Source organism: Lepidochelys olivacea, assembly GCF_965140295.1.
Source record: "Lepidochelys olivacea isolate rLepOli2 genome assembly, chromosome: 19".
In the NCBI taxonomy this organism is placed as follows: domain Eukaryota; kingdom Metazoa; phylum Chordata; order Testudines; family Cheloniidae; genus Lepidochelys; species Lepidochelys olivacea.
This window is the reverse complement of record NC_140429.1, coordinates 15365570-15387710: the sequence shown is the minus strand read 5'-3', so window position 1 is coordinate 15387710 and position 22141 is coordinate 15365570. Positions and strand designations below refer to the sequence as shown.

General features: G+C 41.4%; 1 protein-coding gene across 7 annotated transcripts in view; it reads left to right on the top strand.

The window, feature by feature from the left end:
- The window catches only part of PUM1 (pumilio RNA binding family member 1), a 134380-nt gene that overhangs the window by 33394 nt on the left and 78845 nt on the right, over positions 1–22141 (top strand). For all 7 annotated transcript variants that reach the window (XM_084652398.1, XM_084652402.1, XM_084652401.1 and 4 more), the window contains one exon: positions 905–973. In XM_084652398.1, the coding sequence (XP_084508524.1) occupies positions 905–973 (69 nt within the window). The remainder of the gene's footprint in view (positions 1–904; positions 974–22141) is intronic.

The following is a 22141-nucleotide window of genomic DNA, read 5'->3' as shown; positions in this document are numbered from 1 at the left end:
CACTTTGAATTGTATAGATGAAAAATGCTGTGTAACCGCTGAGAAATATTAGAACACTACAAACAGTGCTTTCTCTCAGAATAGTCCTTATGTTGAAAGCCTTTATTAATGTTTCACTATGCAAAACCATTTTTAAACAGTTTGTTTTGGGAGAGGAGTTTTTATTTATAGTGTGATTTCCGACTTCAGAAGACCTGCTAAGTTGCTGAAGAAACAGTTGTAACCTGTTTCTTAAGGCTTATTGTAAACTTGGAGTAGTATAAAGATGTTCAGAGAATCTGGTGTTGTTTTAAAACTAACGTGCATCTGAATTTGCACTTCCTATCCCTCGCAGGCAGAATGTGTGATATCAATCTATGTGGATCAGGTAAACTTTAGTAAAGAGCCATTGTAAGCTCAGATGGTGAGGTGTTGTTTAAGGTTGATGATTTTATGCTATATACTCTGCCAACCTGTTGATTTTAAATGTTAGTGTGCTACTTCAAAATTTTTTTTATTTTTCATTGTTTAATATTGTGAACGTTGATTCTATCCTGTCTTTTAATGGAGATCATATTAACCTCTGCATTTTTTTCATTTGCTTGTGCACAGAGATATTAATGCAGCTCTTTTTTCAATATTAATCTTTACTGTAGCAAGGGAAATCACTCTTATCTGTCTTAAAGTTGCTTATATTTACTTTTGAATATATTTGTAGAATTGGTAGAAAATATACTCCAGATTTTAAGAGTTGTAAAGGTAAGTCATATTTTGCACCTAAACAGTCTTGTGGTGTACTTTATTAAAGAGTAAGGTTCACTGGCATTTTATGTCTGAAAAAAAATTATAAATTATGATTACCTTTTTATTTGTAATAGGAATGAAATAGTCAGTTCCTCATATTTTTCTCCTCTATTTATAATAGGTGCGTTCAATGGATGAACTGAACCATGATTTTCAAGCACTAGCTCTGGAGGGAAGGGCTATGGGAGAGGTAAGTGAAACATCTTTAGAACAGGGTGTGTGTGTGTGTGTGTGTGATGGAACGAAGGGAGAAGAGCTCTTTCTTCAGAAATGAGAGGTGGATTCTCTTCTCAAAACTACATCCACTACTCCTCCCTTGAGGAAGTCCTGCATCATGGCTGTTGCAAAGAGTCTGTTAGGAGGCACTCCAACCTAGGAAGAGAAACATCTGAGCCCTCCAGGTATTCTACCATCAGCAAGTAATAAAATGGTGCTTGTGCTGAATGGTGGAAACATTAGAATGGAACTTGCTTAGTTTATGTGAAGGGGTTTATATGATGGGCTTGTCTGCAATAGCAGGGAACTGGAGTTGATGACCCAAGAGATCCCTTCCAGTTGTATGGCCTGTGTTCCTATGTCTTGCTACGAGGTATCATACACTTGTCCCATGTTCCTTTTAGGTATACAGGTAATTAATAGACAACATAACCAAGGCTGCTGCTTTTTTTTTTTCTCTATAAGTGATTGTTCTCCATTTCTATAGGCAGTTTCAGCTATTGTGATGAAGTTTAAAAAGCTATACATGGAGATCTTGCAGCTTTAAACTTGTTAGACATCTTAACCTCATGCTTCAAAACTGATGAGTGTCTATTTCTGTGTAAGTTAATAAGAACACGGCGAAGGGGCAACATCAAGGGTGGTAACTGGGGCAAAAAGCAAGATTCCCCCCTCCACTAAAATGATCCTCAGTCCATGAAGTTGTGTGGGTAAAAAGTTCTCTTGTGAGTTTACCAATGCCAGCAGAAGAGTTAGAAAGAAGGTTATCAGGTCTTAAATGAAAAAAAGTAATAATAATTTACTTGATTCTTGTATCCTAAGAGGAAATGTAGAATTACTAGCTTCAGACATGGTGTGAAATGTAACAACGCAAATGACCAGCCCAACTTTAAATGTCCATGTTAGTTGCAAAACATGTTTTGCTCTCCCGGTCTCTTCTGGCTCACTTTAATATTCCTTCTGTTGTTCAAAGACCAGTTTATTTTCTCTTCTGTCTTGTGAGTTGGCTGGCTGGCTCCTCAAGCCAGTGTTCTTGTCAGAGTGGATGAAAATCGATGATTCTTAAAAAACCCCAAAATACAGGTTTATTTAGAATTAAATTTGAAATAGACAACCTATGTTAAGGCCTGAACTTATTATAATCCTATTAAAATAATTTAAATTCAGTTCAGTTATTCAAGTAGTAAATGTTTGCTGCCAGAGTTTTAAAGAGAGTCAAGTTATTGAACAGGTGTAAATGTCTGTCTAAGCACCTGGAACCAGAGTTTGAAGAGCCAAACCAGTTTTTTTATAGCTGTAGGTGCAGAGAGAATATTTATTTTCAGTTCAGTCGCTATTTCAATTCAGTCACTACTTCATTCAAAGTTGAGTGACCTATTGGAGTTGGAAAAAGCAGGAAAGTCTGTTTTCCTCTTCAAATATCTGAATAAAAATGGAGGGGTGAGGATGAGATCTGCTAATTCTTAAATCTTGAAGGACATGGTTGTTGGGGATAATTTCAGTTTGCTAAATATAAATATTTTGTTTTAATAAATCAGTTTTAAACGTAAAATGTAGAATCATAGAATCTAGAGTTGGAAGGGGTCATCAGTTCCAGTGCTGAGGCAGGACCAAATAAACCTAGGTGTTTTGATAAATATTACATATCTAGCACATTTAACATCATTTAAAAATGGGTTGTGCATTTTAATTGAATTCCAGTTTCCATCTAAATGATCTTGGCACTAATCATTTAATAAATACCGCATCATTCACTGTTCTCTATCATAATGTAAATATTAAGAATCAGAATAAATGTATATTAAGCTATGAAGTTACTTAAAAGAACATGTACAGATATATCCTCCTAATTAGGGGAAAAATTAGTTTAAAGTCTGTATTTAGTTGAAAATCAATATGTTTTAATGATTACCAGCCAATGAAACTTGACCTTTCTTTATGAAAATAATGAAGTACAGAAGCAAAAAGAGATTAAAATAGATAGATATAAATCAAGGCTTCCTGCTTGCTGATTCTGATCTCTTTTAATTTTTGTAAAGAGAGTGATACTGCTGTTTACAAAAGAACTTTGCACAGTGTGCTATTGTTCTTTATCCATGCCAGCTACATGGGATTAGCAGTTTAGGTGTAATGTATATTTAATTTCTAAAAAAAAATCCACGTTGCTTATTCCTCAGATTGTAATGCCTTTGATGTCTCTGTTCCCTGGCTGAACAGCTCAGCTATCTGCAGTGATCTTCCACACTCTTGTTGGTTTTCAGTAGGGGAGCATTGCTAGGGAAAGCTTTAACATGTACACTTGTCTCGTTGTTGGTCATAATGTTCTGTTTGGTATTGACTGTGTGAGGGTCCACAGTCTACATAGATGTACTGTATCACATATTATAGATTGAAAGTTGATTTCCATTTAGTCCCTCTCCAGCCAGGGCAAGACTTTTTTTTTTTCTTCAGCACATTTTCTAGAGCTATGTCCAGTCAGGTTTTAAATACCCCAAGCAGTTGGGCTTCTGCTACATCCCTTAGATCAAGGGTGGGCAAACTACGGCTCGTGGGCCGGATCCTGCCCATCATGGCTTTGGATCCGGCCCGTGGGATTGCTCCCCATGGTGCCGCAGGCCCCGTGTCGCTCTCAGAAGCAGCTGGCACCATAAGGGGGGCAGAGGGCTCTGTGTGTTGCCCTTGCCTCCAGGCACCCCCCAGCTCCCATTGGCTGGGAACGGGGAACTGTGGCCAATGGGAGCTTCGGGGGAGGTACCTGAAGGCGTGGCAAGGGCAGCGTGTCCTTGCTCCCCCCTCTCCTCTCTTCCCCGGGGCCCTGCATGGACATGGTTCCAGCTGCTTCCCTGAGTGGCGCAACATGGGGCCAGGACAGGCAGGCAGGGAGCCTGCCCTGTCCCCGGTGTGCGCCCCTTCCACCCAGAGCTGCTTTAGGTAAGCAGTGCCGGGCTGGAGCCCGAACTCCTGCCCTAAGCCCCCTGCCTGCACCTCGCACCCCGCCTGCACCCCAACTCCCTGCCCTGAGCCCCCTGTCGCACCCCTCCTGCACCCCAACCCCCTGCTGCAGTCTGCACCCCTCCTGCACCCTTGCCCTGAGCCCCCTCCTGCACTCCACACCCCTCCTCTGCCCCAATCCCTTGCCCTGAGCCCATTCCTGCACACCGCACTCCCTCCCGCGCCCCGGCCCTGCATACAATTTCCCCACCCAGATGTGGCATTTGGCCCAAAAAGTTTGCCCACCCTTGCCTTAGACTCTTATAGCACAGTACATCCCTAGAAGCTTTCCTAACATTCATTGGGAATTCTTCTATCCTGAAGTTTTGTCCTCTTGTGACATCTTTAAATAATTCCTTTGCATCCTTAATGTTTGCACCTTTAATATATTTGTAGACCATTCTCTGTCCCCTCCCTCCTACGTAGGTGCTGCTTAACCAAACAGTGCATGTTTAGTTTTAACTATTCCTCATAAGTCGAACACTCCTCTCCATATCATTTTAGTTATGTGATAAATAAGAACAGTTCATCAAGCTTCCCAACTAGTCCCAGCATTCAATTGCTGGTCAAATACCAGAGTGAGGTTGATACCCAGTATGAAAGTAGATAGACCTATTCAAAAATAAAACTGCAAAATAGCAAATGATTCAACAGGCTTATGCTCAGTATAGTACTCAAAGAACAGAGCTACACACCAAGATAGCTGTTCCAAGGTATTTTCAGTGTTTGAATCATTGCAAGAGGCAAGTAACAAAGCTCTTAAGTGGAAATAAGATAAATCATAAAGTCTGATCCTGTCCTCAGAGGATCTTAAAATATGTTCCAGTGCAAAAAGTCCCCCTGGCAAAGTTCCTTGGATTACAAACATCATCCAGTCCTTATGTGCAGCTAATATGCTGAAATCTGCTGTATGGAACTACAAAAATCCTGCCATTCCACCTTGAACTATTGTCAGTATACAGGTTTCAGAGTAACAGCCGTGTTAGTCTGTATTCGCAAAAAGAAAAGGAGTACTTGTGGCACCTTAGAGCTGTAGCTCACGAAAGCTTATGCTCAAATAAATTGGTTAGTCTCTAAGGTGCCACAAGTCCTCCTTTTCTTTTTGTCAGTATACAGACATCAAAAAAGAAAAGTACTTACTTTCCTCAAGCTAAGCAGAAATACTTTGGATGATATACACAATATTACCAATTCTACTCTGTAGTATAGCTCTACTACATATACATTCCAGAAGAGAAGGAGTACTTGTGGCACCTTACGAAAGCTTATGTTTAAATAAATTGGTTAGTCTCTAAGGTGCCACAAGTCCTCCTTTTCTTTTTGTGGATACAGACTAACTCGGCTGCTACTCTGATTCCAGAAGAGGCAGCTTTAGTGTGTAGTGGCTTCTTTTTTCATTAAATTTTATTCTTTCACTAACACAAGGAAGTTTTAAAAATCATTCTGCTTGTCCACCCCCATTCTAGTCTGTTGTGGAGACCAGTCCCATGGAGGCTGTAGATTCCATTGGTGACCCTTTAGTGACAATTCCGTTTTGCTTTGACAAATGCTACTCTTCAAAATACCTTTCTTCTTACATTTGGTATGTTGTGAAAAGTGCAGAATTGCAGCTCTGTACCCATAGAAGGGGGACAGCACCAGCCCAAGCTTCTCTTGCACAGCTCCATCAGTGTAGCTGCAGGGACTACCTTGGACTGTGAGAAGTATACTTCAGTCTGTACAGCCCATTCAGTCCTTGGCCTTTGCTGAGAATCTTGGAGTGTTGATACTGGTTGTTCTTTCCAGCCGGTTCCCAATAGGCTACCAAACTTACTTGACATACTGGTTAAAAGCTGTTTAGCAGCCTGTTGTAGCTCTTAGTCACTATCAAGTTGGGGTGGATTTAAACCAACCAATTTGAATTGCAGAAGCTTAATAGCTCATTACAGATTCACTGACCCAGCCCCTAAAATGCTTGTTTTAAAGTCATGTGATTGGATGTTGTTTTCTCAGTTGCTAAATTCAATCTTCCCAGGAATTGTGATCCCTCTTTGGGAGGCTGTAAATGGCTGCTCTTCCCCATCCCTTTGCAGATGTTGAATGACATAGGGTAAAAATGCATGTTTGTAGTTCCATACAGTAGTAGTTCAGAACAAAATATTGCTGCTTCCCGAATTACACCATCTCTGTGTTTTTTAAACGTGCTGTGTTAGTGACTTTCACATGACTAGTTTGAGATCTGGTCCCTCCATCCACTATTCATAAAGATCAGGAAACAGTGTTGTGTGGGTGCTCTCTGAGTAGAGTTCTTATCCGTTTTGCAAGACCCATCTGACCAAATTGTGCCATTTGGTCATAGGCCCACGATGGCTCTGTGTAGAACCTCTCTGCCCAATGAGGAGTGCAGGGAAGTAGTGCTTAAGAAGGCACAATCCCACCCAAGCAGACTGGCATGCCAGAGGCTGATCCAGTCTCTCAAGGAAAGAGGTTCATGGTCCCAGCTCGTTCCCAGAATCTTTGGGGCATCATGTATCCCTTAGGCACACACCAGTGGGCTGCACAAGAGGGCGTGAGGAAGGCTCCTTGCAGGCTCCTCTCTCCACCTGCGAAACTATCTGACCCTTTAACAGGAGGGTAAGTTTAAGTCCTGAGCTTCCATACCTTTAGGAATCTAGATATTTGACTTTTGCTGCAGGAATGAATCTCTGTCACTTAACTCCTTCATCTACTCAATTTAAGAGCAGTTTGCTCACTTTACAACCACATTATTACCAAAGCAAATGATGCAGTGTTCGTTGTTGGTGATTCTTGCGTCTAGCTTATCTGTAACTTGTTTTTAGCACAGTTGATGCTTTTGCTCGCTGGTTTTTTTTTTTCTTGTGCTGATCTAGTTCTGATTATAAATTTCCTGCCTTGACAGAAAAGCTGGAACTGAATGCAAATTCGATCTGTGTCTCTGTTTTCTCCCATCCTTTCTGTAGTCAGATTCTTTGGAATCTAGAGAATATCAATTTGCTTGGTTACAGTGAGTGTTGAGAGAGGAGTCCAGGAGGTGTGGTTTGGCTTTAAAGCACGCTAGATGTGTTCCCAGTTGGATTCCTTCTCCTTATTCTACAAAACGTTTTCATCTGTGCATGTTATTCAGCTGTTAAACTTTTCTCGATTGTAACCATGCTGAAAAGTGGCAAACTTTAAAACAACATAAGGATACTTCTATGCTAGTGATTCCAACAATGCATTGAAAAAAAACGAGGAGTACTTGTGGCACCTTAGAGACCAACAAATGTATTTGGGCACAAGCTTTCATGGGCTAAAACCCACTTCTGGGTTTTTTTGCTAATACAGACTAACACGGCTACCACTCTGAAACCGTACATTGGTTTATCAAAAGGCCAAAACACACTCATTGTCTTACAAAACAATGTTTGAAGATTCTTAGAAGACCAACAAAAAAATTATGCTAGCTGGAGACAGTTGTGGCAGTGAATGATTAACTAGAACAGATAAATATTTGCATGTAAATAAAGATTAAACAACTTGAATTTGAGATGTTAGAACTTCTTCCTTTAAATTTAGAATTTAAAAAAATCTAGCAAACTCTCCCAGCCCTGGAAAAAGAGCCCCCCTCCTCCTCCAACAACCAAAAGCAGTTCTGATCTTCTAAAATCTTTCAGAGTAGCAGCTGTGTTAGTCTGTATCTGCAGAAAGAAAAAGAGAGTACTTGTGGCACCTTAGAGACTTAACAAATTTATTTGAGCATAAGCTTTCGTGGGTTATAGCCCACTTCATCGGATGCATCTAACTCACGAAAGCTTATGCTCAAATAAATTTGTTAGTCTCTAAGGTGCCACAAGTCCTCCTGTTCTTTTTTCTAAAAATCTTTGCAACTTGGATTTAAAAAGTAGCTGCTCAGGATATTATGGATGAATCCACTGGATTTAAAAGAGCATTCTGAATGCTCCAGAGAAAATCCATCAAAAGCTATAAGTGAGGAATCCACCTTAAAATTACATGATCAGCGAAAGAACCACCATGTTTGAGAGCCTCCCTTTTTCTGTGCCGATCTGTAAAGATCATGCTTATTTATATTCGTCGTCCTGATCCCCAACATCAAATTTGTGACCCAAGTGAAAAGGCATCCCCCAGTTCCATTAAAAGGATCACCTTGGAGAAAACACTTCTCTTCTGCTTAGCAAGGTCCTGATCCTGCAGTATGATCTGTGTGAGGAAGCCCTTGCTCAAGTATGAAAGCTCATTGAAGCCACTGGGGCAGCACTCCCACGGGTCAGATGGTAGGGTTAAGGCCTTAGTTTGTAGTACTATTGGCTCAAGACAGTGGAAGAAGGAATGATAAGAGATCTATGTTACTAAGTGCTCTGAAGACTGGACTTGGAACTGCTAATATCCATTGCATGTGGTATGAAAAATCTCAAAGATGAATTACTAGAAGTGAGGACATACGTAGATTTATTTTAGTACATCACTTGATTAAGATGTTTGTCTTTAGTGAAGTGCACAGACATTTTGAGGATATCTGCTAAGACCAAGGAAACACCTGTGCTACACCTCTATTTGATATCTGACCATATTAGTCAGTTGACTAAAAATCTAAGGACATTCCTGTATATATGGTCATGTTACATAATTTGGGGCTTAACAGTATTTTTGAGGAAATAGGTTGTCAGAGGTTGGTGTTTTCATCTTAACCCTCCAAATGGTGGTTCTCTTGTTTTTTTTCCTCCAAGTGCTAAGGTCTCTATATAATAACAGTTTGTATTCTTACAACGTCTTATGTTAGTAAGGACATTTGTAGAAATTTCACAGAGTGCACTGTTCAGGCATTGAGCTAGTCCACAAATTGAAGTGTGAGGTTTGGGAGAGGGAGGTCACTTCAATTTGCTTTCTAGTCAAAGCAAAGACTAATGTTTGATATCACTGCTCTTGTTTACCTAGTCAGATTTGGCCACAAGATTCCCTCTCCACTATGTATATGTTTGTGCTTCCTTTTCTCATACTCTGGCTTTGGTGCAGCAGTTTACCAGCTCAGTTCTTAGCGGTATTTCAGTATCCCTGATGAAGCTAGTGCACATCCACCGCTTCTTGAGTCAGCCCTATTGGGTTAGTTGCGATCAATGCAGGGCTGCATGCACTGACTTTATAGACGAGTGTGTTTTTAATATAAAGGCTTTAGAGCTATGCAGAAAACTGCACTTCTCTTTTTCTTAGACACTGCACTAGCTTGATGCTGTTAGTTTGCGTTGTGTTTCTATTGAATGTGAAGGAGAGAACACTGACAAAAATATCTAAACAAATAATAGTAAAAAAAGAAAAGAAACTAATGTTTGGGATATGTGTGAGGAAAAGAAGGAATGTTCAGATTATAAGTTCCTGATTTTTGAATGTCATCTGCAGGAAATGCAAGCTCATTAACACTTGTTTGCACACTGAGCTAAGACTGGCAAGTTCACAGAAAGAGAAGGATGAGTAAGAGACAGCCCCTTTTTCTTCTGTTGGGAAAGAAGGCATTGAATGCTTCTTCCTTCCTCCTGCTTCTATTCCTGCTCCCCTCTATATGGATTTTGTAGCAATATTCATCAGCACCTTGTGTTAATTCGTTTGAGGAGTTTTCTGAAGCCAGTATACCGGGGTGGGCAAATTTTTTTTCCCCGAGGGCCACATCAGGGTTGCGTAACTGTATGGAGGGCCAGGTAGGGAAGGCTGTACCTCCCCAAACAGCCTGGCCCCCGCCCCCTCCCACTTCCCGCCCCTTGGCTGCCCCCCTCAACCTCCAAACCCCTCCCCCCCCCCCGGCTCCTTGTCCCCTGACTGCCCCCTCCTGGGACAACCGCCCCTTCCTTATCCAACACCCCTGACTGTCCTGACCCCTATCCACACTCCCGCCCCCTGACAGCCCCCCGGGACTCCCACCCCCTATCCAACCGCCCTCTGCTCCTCTCGTCCCCTGACTGCCCCCTCTTGGGACCCCCCGCCCCAACTGCCCCCCAGGGTCCCACCCCCTTATCCAACCCTCCCTGTCCCCTGAGAGGCGCCCTCCCTCCAGTCTCGCACTCCCAATCCTCCCTGTGCCCCATCCAACCGCTCCCTGACTGCTCCCCACTCCCTGACTGCCCCCCAGGACCCTCTGCTCCCTTACCCAAACCTCCTGCCCCCTTACCAGCAGCAGGAGCTCACAGCCGCGCCATCTGGCCAGAGCCAGCCACGCTGCTCAGTAGGAGCGGCAGGCCAGAGTGCTGCCCGTGTGGCTGCAGGGGAGGGGCCAGGGACTAGCCTCCCCGGCTGGGAGCTCAAGGGTTGGGTAGGACGGTCCCATGGGCTGTAGTTTGCCCACATCTGCTGTATACAAACCAAGACATCATAATGAGATTGAGAGAGTTTAATGTCTTGTCATAATTTTTAAAACAACAAAACCTGACAATACATAGTTTTTGAATTCATAACATGCATTGCTGCTTCATTGGGGTAGAGGTGCGGGATATTTTAAAAACACGCTTCTCTTCTACATTGTAACCTTACCCATCTTCAAAACCCACCTACTGAAACCAACTTCATTCCACCCCTCCCCTACCCCATAAACAAAATTATCATCCTTAACACTTCCCCTTCAGTCACATACCTGTGGAAAAAGTGAGCCTTGCACTCTGTCTGAAAGCTAGAGATTTGGATTCTTTGGTTAGTGGGAGTGATCATCATTGTGGAGGGCCATCTTCTGAGAGCACTATGGCACCTCTTTCCTCCCCCCTAATATCTACATCTGTTCTGTTTTTATTTAGATTTGTCAGGGTGCTTTGTCTTACACTGTGCTGTTATGTTTTAATAAAAACAAGGACATTTAGGAAGCATACCGAGAACCATTTACATGTAAAGGAAGTCTGCACCCATTTTGATATACCTTCTTTCCCCATATCTGTTGGGCCGAAGAGTCACTTAAAGGAGATCTTGAAGGAGCAGTTGGTAAGGGAGAAGAACTAGGAGTGTGCAAAGACACAGAAGCCCAGAGCAGTCAAAAAACTAAAACAACATCACTTGGAAAGAATAAAATTACAGAGAATATACGTGCATTATGGGAATTACGAAGAAGTAACAACAATAATACAAGTATGTGTTGGGAGGTGAGTGTGAGAGAGACTGTGTATCCGTGCTGGCTACTGGGGAAATTTGAGAGAATGTGCGCTGTCTCTTTTAGCACAGTGGCACTCACCAGAAGGGTAGTTCAGGCTGTGACAGCTGCCAGTAGCTCTGTCCTGCCCCTGACATCAGCGCCCCCCACCTCTCCCTGTTCTGCACAGCAAGCAGGAGGGACCCAGGAGCAGCTGGCCAGGGGCTCCAAGACAGAGGGCCGGAGCAGTACAGCTGCAGAGCAGCGTGGGGAGGGGCACCTGAACACATGTCGCCAGATGTGCGCTTCACTTGATTGACTCTTGGGCCGCTGCGCAGCTTAGAGGAAACACCACTCTTACTTCTCATTTTGAATATTTGGAATGGTTTAGAGGAAGTGTGAGATGTCATGGTCTCCTGTGCCACCAGTATGTATGAAGACTATGTTCAGCTGCATGCAGCTTCCTCGATTTATGCAGTTTCTGCCAGCAGTAAGATAACCCAATGCCAAAAAGAAACACACAGGTAAGCACCCGACTTTAACTTAATCCAAGGAAGACAAGGATAATGGGAACAAAGAAGCATTTAGAGGACCTTACCAATACTCTAACCTCACCAACAATTTGAAAGTATCAGCTCACAAATTGTCAAAGTAGTGCGAAGACTTGGGATCATGCTGGGCCCCTCCGTAATGTTGGAGACACAAGTGGGTGAGGAATGTCTTCCCAGGTTTGGACTTTTTCCTGACAAGGGTTTAGCTACTGTGATCTGTGTTTTTGCCACCTCCAGGTTGCTGTACTGCAACTCATTGTATTTGGCATTAAAGGTTATACTACATGATAGCTGTAACTGGAACAGCACACAGCCGCAAACCTGTTAAGCAACAATGGCTGTGAGATATTGAAGACTACTTCCCCGTTTGTGACCCACTCATCTGGAGAGGCCTCAAACAAGATGCTGCATTTCCATTAATGAAGAGCATTCTCAGTAGTGGGGGCACCAAAAATAAACTCGTTGCCAAAATGTGCCCAAGCCTGTCTGTATTCGTACCAGAATGCAAAACTCCCCTTTTTTGCTAAAGCTTCTCCAGTAATGACTTTCCTGTACTCTCCAAAATTAATTATCCTTTAGGAGACGGACGCAAATGCTGGTTTTAGTTTAGTTGTGACCGGCACTTAGTTGTGACCGGTACCATGATGATGGACACCTTAAAAATAAGAAGTTTGGCTAGTTTGTAAAGCATGTTGTACTCCCCTCACTAAAGTGCTGTGTAGACTGCAGCCTCTTCAGGGCAGGTGATATCTGACTCTATTTGTAAAACAGTAAATTTGCAATGCTATGTATGAGTTTTCTAACCATGATCAAGATACTATAAAAGGACAGAGCGTCTATTTGTGGGATTTTCCATGGTGTTCTCACCCTGCTACTATAGTCTATCAAATGGCATCACCATCTTGTGTCACAATATGAGCCTACTTACTTAATATCTAAATCAGCCACTTACTTAATTTGCCCAGTTTATAATCGTGTATCAGTGGGAATCCTTACGTCATCATACCCCTTAAGTGTGGAATTATACTTCATTTTAACCTTTTTAAATGCTCCATGTTGCCATTTTAAAAAACTAAGTTAAAAGAAATGCGTTTGCCCCTTAACTGTGCCCAACTATTGGTGTTAGCCTAATTGTGCAATGACCTTTGATTCGCTGAAAGAATACAATAGAAGTATAAGTTATGTTTTTTCAGCAAGTTGGCTGGCTCCCATGCTCAACTCAGGCCCATTTTAATTTAAAACTTCAAATATTTTCTGTTCAGAGATTTGCTTCTTACCTGTTGAACTTTCGTACTGCAGGGCTGATCAGAAATGGATGATTTTCCTTGAGAGAATTCTTTATCACAACTGAAAGCACTTACATGAAAAAATTCTTATGGTCAAAGCCTATTCCTTAATTTTACACCTTGCTAATAGCTGTGTCTGTTGCCAAGCCATTTTTAAGTTTGGGTACAGCAGCTCTTGATAGCTTGGAGGCTGGAGGAGTTGTTTAACATCATCCATCAAATTGTTAAATGCTGTATTCTAATGATTTTACACACGTTGAACAAAAACAGATACTGTAATCTCCATGTGAAGGCAGGACTGTTCTTCAGTGTTCTGATGTTTTGGTATGCTCTGTTAATACTAGGCAACTTTGTGCAGATAACCACTACAAAGGCAGAGAGAAGGTTGTTTGAGTGATAGTCAGTGAAAATGTTTGTATCAGTATTTTGTACAGGCCAAGCTTGTGATTCACTTCAAAATTATAAAAAAAAAACACTTTGGGATGTAAAGTTCTTGAAGAAAAAAGGTGGATTGATTTCAATCATTGATTTTAAGCAACTTTTCTTTTGTACCTCAGTTCTTTTCTAAACACAAATGCATTCTCATTTGTAGATGTAACCATTAAAACATGTTGATTTACAACTAAATAGTACCTTTATGCTCGATTTGGTATATCTTTTTACTGCTTAGGAGGGCACACTATAAGTATATACATTTATTTTAAGCAAATATATAGCTTAATATTTTCAGACTCTTACTAATTGTGCTTCTTTAGTATGTTAGAAAATGGTGAATGAATATTCACAATTTTGAGAACTGAGCCAGTCAGCTCAGAAAGGGAGAGGCTATAAAATAGGAGCATGAGATCACCCGGGTGTGCTCAGTGGATGATCTTAATCAGGTACATGATGGTGTCTCCTGAAGTCAGAGGCCAAATCCCTAGTCTGTGATGATACTCTTGCACCCGGTAGGACAGCCCTTGGGCCCCCCAGAGGATCAAGCCCTTACTACAGTATATGACCTATTGTGTCCTATTTATAAAACTTGACCTCAAAATTTAGATGTTTTCCCCCCAATTCTTTTCCTGTTTCTTGAAAAACAGTCTATAATTAATTTTTTTTTTGATAGAGGCTCATGGATTTAGCATATTTTATTTTTTATTTAAATGTTTTAAGAGATTATAATTTTAGGCCTTAACAGATTTTGTATTAAATTCAGATGTTGTTCTAAAAAGGTTTATTTTTTAAAAGAAAAAAAAAGTATTATAATTTAAATGGTAAAATGAAATTAAATAAATAATGAGATTAAACAATCTAGGGACATAAAGAGTAAAAAAGGAGACATTTTACAAATAAGTTAGAAGCAAGAGGAAGATCAGGGACAGGGTAGGCCCATTACCCAGTGAATCAACAATGTAATATTGTTGCCAAAAAAAACAAACAAAAAACCGAACATAATTCTGGACTGTATTAGAGGAGTGTTGTAAGCAAGACACAAGAAGTAATTCTTCCGTTCTGCTCAGTACTGATAGGGCCTCAACTGAAGTTTTGTTTGTGGTTCTGGGAACCACACTTTGGGAAGGATATGGACAAATTGAAGAAAGTTCAGAGAAGAGCAACAAAAATTATTAAAGATCTACAAAATATACCTAGGAGGAAAGATTGAAAAACTTGTGTTAGTTTTGATTGGAGAAGAGAAGACTGAGTGTGGACATAAGCTTCAATCAAGTACATGAAAGGTTGTTATAAAGAGGAGGGCAATAAATTGTTCTCCTTATCCACTAAAGGCAGGACAGGAAGTAATTGGCTTAAGTTGCAACAAGGGAGATTTAGTTTAGACATTAGGAAAAACTTCCTAACCATAAGGGTAGTTAATCACTGGAACAAATTGCCCAGGGCAGTTTTAGAGTCTACATTGTTGGAGATTTTTAAGGACAGGCTTGACAAACACTTCTCAGGAATGGTCCAGATCAGGGGTTCTCAACCCTTGTATTTCTGAGGCTCCCCCCAATATGGTATAAAAACTCTGGGGTCCATCTGTGCCACAACAAGTGGGTTTTTTTCAGCCCCACCACAGCTTCAGACCCGCTGCCACAGGGACTCGAGCTTCGGCTTTCTGCCCTGGGCCCTAGCCAGTCTAATGCCTGCCCTGTGTGGTGGCTTCCTTGAAACCTGCTCGCGGCCCCAAGGGGGCTGCGGACCTCTGCTTGAGAATAGCTGGTCTAGATAATTCTTAGTTTTGCCTCAGAGCAGGGTACTGGACTAGGTGACTTATCAAAGTCCCTTCCAGACCTACATTTCTGTGATTCTGTGACTAAAGATCGCTTGCTATGGTGTTTAAGAACCTGTTGTTTTGGACTGCATAAGGGTATTCCCCTACTCCTAACCTTTAACTGGACAGGCATGCCGAGATGTTTATATGCAATTGTATTTGAGAAAAATTAAACACATAATGATTCATAGTGTAAAAATCTCCCTCCCCACTTGTTTCATTGCATGGCTTGGTGTAATTGCGATTTGTAAGTTGTTTGCAAAATATATTAAATTTGATATAAAAAAAAAGACTAGAGGTTTTCATTAATCCACAGCGTTTAAAAGATCAGTTGAAAGTTCAAAATATCAAACATTAAAATTAAGAATCTAATTTTTGATCCTAAAACTAATTTATCTTCCATTAAAAAGACAAAATGACATTGACCTCTTAAAAATTCAACAAAGGTTGAACCTAGTCATTTACAATACTTCTCTCTGGGGGTAAAAAAAAGCCAGCTCTTAAGGCTACAGTCCCATTTGTTCCGGAGGATGCGATTGTTTTTAGGAGTATTGGTATTTAAAGTGACCTGAAAAATTATGACTCCAACAACTAACTGGCAATTTTCTTAAACACAAGTGCTTCTCTTTTGACTCTTAAGTCAGTATTTTAAACTGATTATTTTTTAAAGCAGATTTTCCTGAAGGTGTAAATAGAGAATTTGCTGAACCAAACACTACATTTTATGTAACCTCCATGGTGGAAAAAATCTGGCAACTGGAAGCTCCTGAAGGGTGTTCAATTTCATTGTAAACCAACAAAGAGTATTTTATTGAAAGAGCATAGCCTATGTGATTCTCCTTTGTCTCCTTAGTTCATGCGTGTGCACGCCCACACTCTGCCTTATTTCGCTTCCGTTGGCGTCACAGGGGGTGTGGTTTATTCAGAACACTGCATCATATTACATTTACAGTTACCATCCTATTAAATGAGTGGCTCATTGCAGCTGAATTTTAATTTAGCAACTCTGTTTCACTTCATCTGAGAAATTCTGATTCTCAGTGTGGCTGGGTAATAGTCTTTTTCTGTACTGGAAATTCTGATGCGTTGAGGTGGTGGTGGAAGCAGAAGGAGAGACACAGCCGATAAATTCCTTCAGATCTATGGCTAGTAGATACTTAATGACTATTTTAACACACAACACTACTGGAAGGCTTGGAAAATCTTGCCCTGTTTGTAAATGCTTCACCCCCCTAACACTATCTTTATCTGTGCTGGAATTACTACTACTTGTACACAGAGAAGATGGTGAAGCAGCTGCAAGTTGTACTCTGTTAATTCTCCTCCGCCCACACACCACCTTGTTTCTGTGCCTGTTGCCTAATTATGTTTAGATTGGTTTCAGAGTAGCAGCCGTGTTAGTCTGTATTCGCAAAAAGAAAAGGAGTACTTGTGTCACCTTAGAGACTAACCAATTTATTTGAGCATAAGCTTTCGTGAGCTACAGCTCACTTCATCGGATGAGCGGGGCGGGGCGGAGTTTTGTAGTGATCATCACTACAAAAGGATCCCCTCCCCCCTCCTGCTGGTAATAGCTCATCTTAAGTGATCACTCTCCTTACACTGTGTATGGTGACACCCATTGTTTCATGTTCTCTATGTATATAAATCTTCCCGCTGTATTTTCCACTGAATGCATCCGATGAAGTGAGCTGTAGCTCACGAAAGCTTATGCTCAAATAAATTTGTTAGTCTCTAAGGTGACACAAGTACTCCTTTTTATGTTTAGATTGTAAGCTCTTGGGGCTGGGGACTTCTTTAAAAAAATACAGATGTGTACAGTACGTATCACTATAGAGGATCCGTGTTAGGGGCTTCAGGGCACTACTGCAATACAGGTAATATTCCAGAGATTAGAGAATTGCTTTGACTATGTTATTGGGAACTAAATATCTCAAGGGATTTGTAAGAGAGCCATTCAGTCTCCATAAAGACATTTAAAAAATGGATAAAGAACCATTTTGCTTCTAGGTTGCTGGTTGGTATACTATAATGATCAGAAGTTTCTACCCTCCTGCTTCTTGTTGTCTGTCTGAAATGACCTAGGCTTAGTCCAGTTCCAGAGGACAAATTATCCATTTAACAAAAACCAAATGACCCAGTTGTTTGACTCTCTCTTAGCAGAAAGATGAACGATGATTGCATGGGCCGTGGAGAGTGAACTGTCTTCTCCTCCCTAGAGTTGATTCTCCAGATTAGTTTTGGAGCACGTTGGAGGGCAGTATGGGGTCTGCTCGCACTTTTGCTTCCTGTTCCTCACCTGTAGTGTGAATAACTAAGACTAGTCTGTAAGGCTGTCAATCCACCACCTTTTTGAGACCTAGATTCACCCACAAACTCATTTGTTCGGTTTTTTTTAAAAAGTTTGATACTGTCCCCCTAATACTGTTCTTGGATAGATATTTCCCTTGCCGCTTACCAACTGTAATAGTCACTGGTTGTATTAGGGGTTAAACCAGAGTATAAAGGACCAGAAAGGGAACTAGGGTATGTTCTTCCCATGGAGCTACGGGTGCAAACAGAGCAAGGTGTGTCTGCTTTCTACAGTTGCACTGTATTTAAAGGAAGGAGATGAAAAAGGGAGCTAGTGCCACCAAATAGAATGCTAATTTTGAGATCATTAAATTTTTGGCAAGGGGGAATGCCTTGTATCTGAAAATGGGAGAGAGTAAATTGGAAAATTCAGAGGAGGCTATTAAATGGATAAGTGGTCTTGGCCAGACAATGACATGCAAGATAGAAACCATATTGAAGTGAGTGGGGCTTCATACATTGAACTGAAGGAGAATCCAATTAAAAGTATGGTTCTTGAGAACTGGAACTTTCGAATTTCTGGTGCAGAAAGCCAATATCCGATAGTGTTATACCATCTTGGTTTTGAATCTAGGAAAGGAAATAATCCTCCTCTTGTGCTAAAAGGAGCCTTTCAGAGTCTGATTTCATAGTATGTACAGTACTACAAAGCACTTCAAATGTATCTTTATTTCACTATTGATAGAGATAGTTAACCTGTTTTAAAGAGTAGTGGAGATACTGCAGGATTTTTAATATCTAATAATGACTGAAGTGGTAAGTGTTTCAAGAACTGTGGGGTATAGCTTATCTTGTTCTTTCAAATTCAGAAGCATGACTTCTTACATAACTGAATTTGTTTGTGGCAAGACAGTGGCAAAAAGGAAAGCTTTGGCTGCATGATGAGGTAGAAGGAGAAGCTGGGCTATGGCAGAACTTACCGAAGTGCATGCCTTCAGTAAAAGAGGAAATGCAATACCATTGAGTAGTCTCAGCTTCCTAGATTTATCTATATTTATGTCCTGTTTGGGTGCCATTCTGATGCATGGCCTTTCATTACTCAAGATAGAGAAATTGAGGTTTTGTCTGTGTTCCTGTGTGGTACACTAATCTTCCTGTAGGAAAATCACATCCCTTTTAAAGGCTCTTGGAGCCAACAGGTCTCTGTGCTGGGACCCAAAGCACTCCATGCCATCTGGCATTGCCACCAATTGGTGCACATCATCATATAACTGGACACTTCATATTTTGGACCTTGAGGCTCCTTGCAAGTTAGTTCATGACCATTACTGACCATGATCTCTTTTTTGTATCCTCTGATTTGCGTGTGTGATCTGTTTGATGTATTTTCCACCTCCAGCATGATGGTGCTTTTGTTTCCTCCTCTCTCTGCACCACCTCTTTGGAGCATTTGTTCAGTGGTAATGCTACGTGGGGAGTGAATCATGTACAATAATTCCTGTTGCCCCCTGAGTTTTCCCCATTGAAGTATATAGATTAAGACTTGTGATTATAAACAGCAGTGCTGCTAATTTCCATTTTGTTCATTAGTTTATTTAAATTTGTTCTGTGCCTGCTACTTGTGCAGGCTTTCCCCTAGCAAAGCTTTTGACACGGTCTCCCACTATATTCTTGCCAGCAAGTTAAAGAAGTATGGGCTGGATGAATGGATTATACGGTGGATAGAAAGTTGGCTAGATTGTTGGGCTCAACGGGTAGTGATCAATGGCTCCATGTCTAGTTGGCAGCTAGTATCAAATGGAGTGCCCCAAGGGTCGGTTCTGGGTCCGGTTTTGTTCAATATCTTCATAAACGATCTGGAGGATGGTGTGGATTGCACCCTCAGCAAGTTTGCAGATGACACTAAACTGGGAGGAGAGGTAGGTACGCTGGAGGGTAGGGATAGAATACAGAGAGCCCTAGACAAATTAGAGGATTGGGCCAAAAGAAATCTGATGAGGTTCAACAAGGACAAGTGCAGAGTCCTGCACTTGGGACGGAAGAATCCCATGCACCGCTACAGACTAGGGACCGAATGGCTCGGCAGCAGGTCTGTGGAAAAGGACCTAGGGGTTCCAGTGGACGAGAAGCTGGATATGAGTCAACAATGTGCCCTTGTTGCCAAGAAGGCCAATGGCATTTTAGGCTGTATATGTAGGGGCATTGCCAGCAGATCGAGGGATGTGATTGTTCCCCTCTATTCGACATTGGTGAGGCCTCATCTGGAGTACTGTGTCCACTTTTGGGCCTCACACTACAAGAAGGATGTGGAAAAATTGGAGAGAGTCCAGCGGAGGGCAACAAAAATGACTAGGGGACTGGAATACGTGATTTATGAGGAGAGGCTGAGAGAACTGGGATTGTTTAGTCTGCGGAAGAGAAGAATGAGGGGGGGATTTGATAGCTGCTTTCAGCTACCTGAAAGGGGGTTCCAAAGAGGATGGCTCTAGACTGTTCTCAATGGTAGCAGATGACAGAACGAGGAGTAATGGTCTCAAGTTACAGTGGGGGAGGTTTAGGTTGGATATTAGGAAAAACTTTTTCACTCGGAGGGTGGTGAAACACTGGAATGCGTTACCTAGGGAGGTGGTGGAATCTCCTTCCTTAGAAGTTTTTAAGGTCAGGCTTGACAAAGCCCTGGCTGGGATGATTTAGTTGGGGATTGGTCCTGCTTTGAAGAGGGGGTTGGAGTAGATGACCTCCTGAGGTCCCTTCCAACCCTGATATTCTATGATTCTGTGATTCTAAAGGGTTCAGTTTTGCTTGGCCAGTGCCCTTCCATCTGTTTTCTTACTTTCAGAAATCATTCTTTTTGGTTGCAGATCCTGTAATGGTCTCTTTCATTCAGTTGCTTCCCAGTGTAGCTTCTATAATAGGCTTGCCATGGCACCAAGACAGTAAAAAGAAAAGGAGTACTTGTGGCACCTTAGAGACTAACCAATTTATTTGAGCATAAGCTTTCATGAGCTACAGCTCACTTCATGCATCCGATGAAGTGAGCTGTAGCTCACGAAAGCTTATGCTCTCTAAGGAGAGTGATCAGGTAAGGTGAGCTATTAGCAGCGGGGGAGGGGGGAACCTTTTCTAGTGATAATCAATGTGGGCCATTTCCAGCAGTTGACAAGAACATCTGGGGAGGAGGGGAATAAACATGGGGAAATAAGTTTTACTTTCTGTAATGACCCATCCACTCCCAGTCTTTATTCAAGCCTAAGTTAATTGTATCCAGTTTGCAAATTAATTCCAATTCAGCAGTGTTTCATTGGAGTCTGTATTTAAAGTTTTTGTGTTGTAATATTGCGACTTTTAGGTCTGTAATCGAGTGACCAAAGAGATTGAAGTGTTCTCCGACTGGTTTATGAATGTTATAATTCTTGACATCTGATTTGTGTCCATTTATTCTTTTACGTAGAGACTGTCCAGTTTGGCCAATGTACGTGGCAGAGGGGCATTCTTGGCACATGATGGCATATATCACATTGGTGGATGTGCAGGTGAACGAGCCTCTGATAGTGTGGCTGATGTGATTAGGTCCTATGATGGTGTCCCCTGAATAGATATGTGGCCAGAGTTGGCAGTGGGCTTTGTTGCAAGTGTAGGTTCCTGGGTTAGTGGTTCTGTTGTGTGGCGTGTGGTTGCTGGTGAGTATTTGCTTCGGGTTGGGGGGGGCTGTCTGTAAGCAAGGACTTACAGTAGTGTTGTTTGGTGTTAGATACTCCACAGTATCATTGATTGTTGATTATGTATCTGAATATAACCTACCTTTTTATCTTTTGTAACTTTTAAAGCGGTGCAGTATAGGGAATTCTGCTTTTCATAGGTGAGGTAGCAGTTTTATTATAGTACCTGTTTTGCTGTCCTTTGTGCAACCTATTACTCTTGATATCCAAATCCATGTACCTTCAAGTATCCGTTGTCATGGAGAGATTGTTTTAAAATGTGTATCTGAATCAGATAAGACTTTAAGTTAAAAATACATACTAAACAAAAGTTGTATAGCTGCTTCTTCCTTCCCCCCAAATATAGATTTAAAAGCTGCTTATGCATATTTAAGCTTGCTTCATCAAATGTATCTCTTTGTCTTGGAGTGAATATTGGCTCTGTTATCCTGTAACACCCTGAGTTTACACAAACCTTCTGCTAAATTATATAGACTTGAGCTGCTTAGCATTTCTAATATATAGGACACTTTGACTCGTCCTTCTAGTTCGTACTGTGCGGTAATCTAAATGAGAGATTCTCAGGTGTTTGTTAATCTTCCAGCTCCTTCCATTCTGTCCCGAATTCAGCAGATAGTCTTATTTATTGAAGTCCTTGCTGTGACTGTGCTACTTTTCTCTCTCTCTGAATCACACCACTCCCATTGAGACAGAGGATTTAATTTAAAGATTGTACTGTTACTATCTAAGGCACGTAAGCAGTACTTGGAATTCGTCTTGCCATATGTAGTTGCCATAAGGCAGATGTTTGCCGTATGGAACTGCTATTTTTAAAAAGCATCTGTTATGCCTGGTATATGTTTGTGAAGTTTGTCCTTTTTGCTGTCACTACACTTTCCTGGAATTGATTTAACCTGAGGGTAGTTTTCTGTCCTGCTGCCCCTGAATTAGAAGAAAAGTTAAGCACCTTTTCAGAA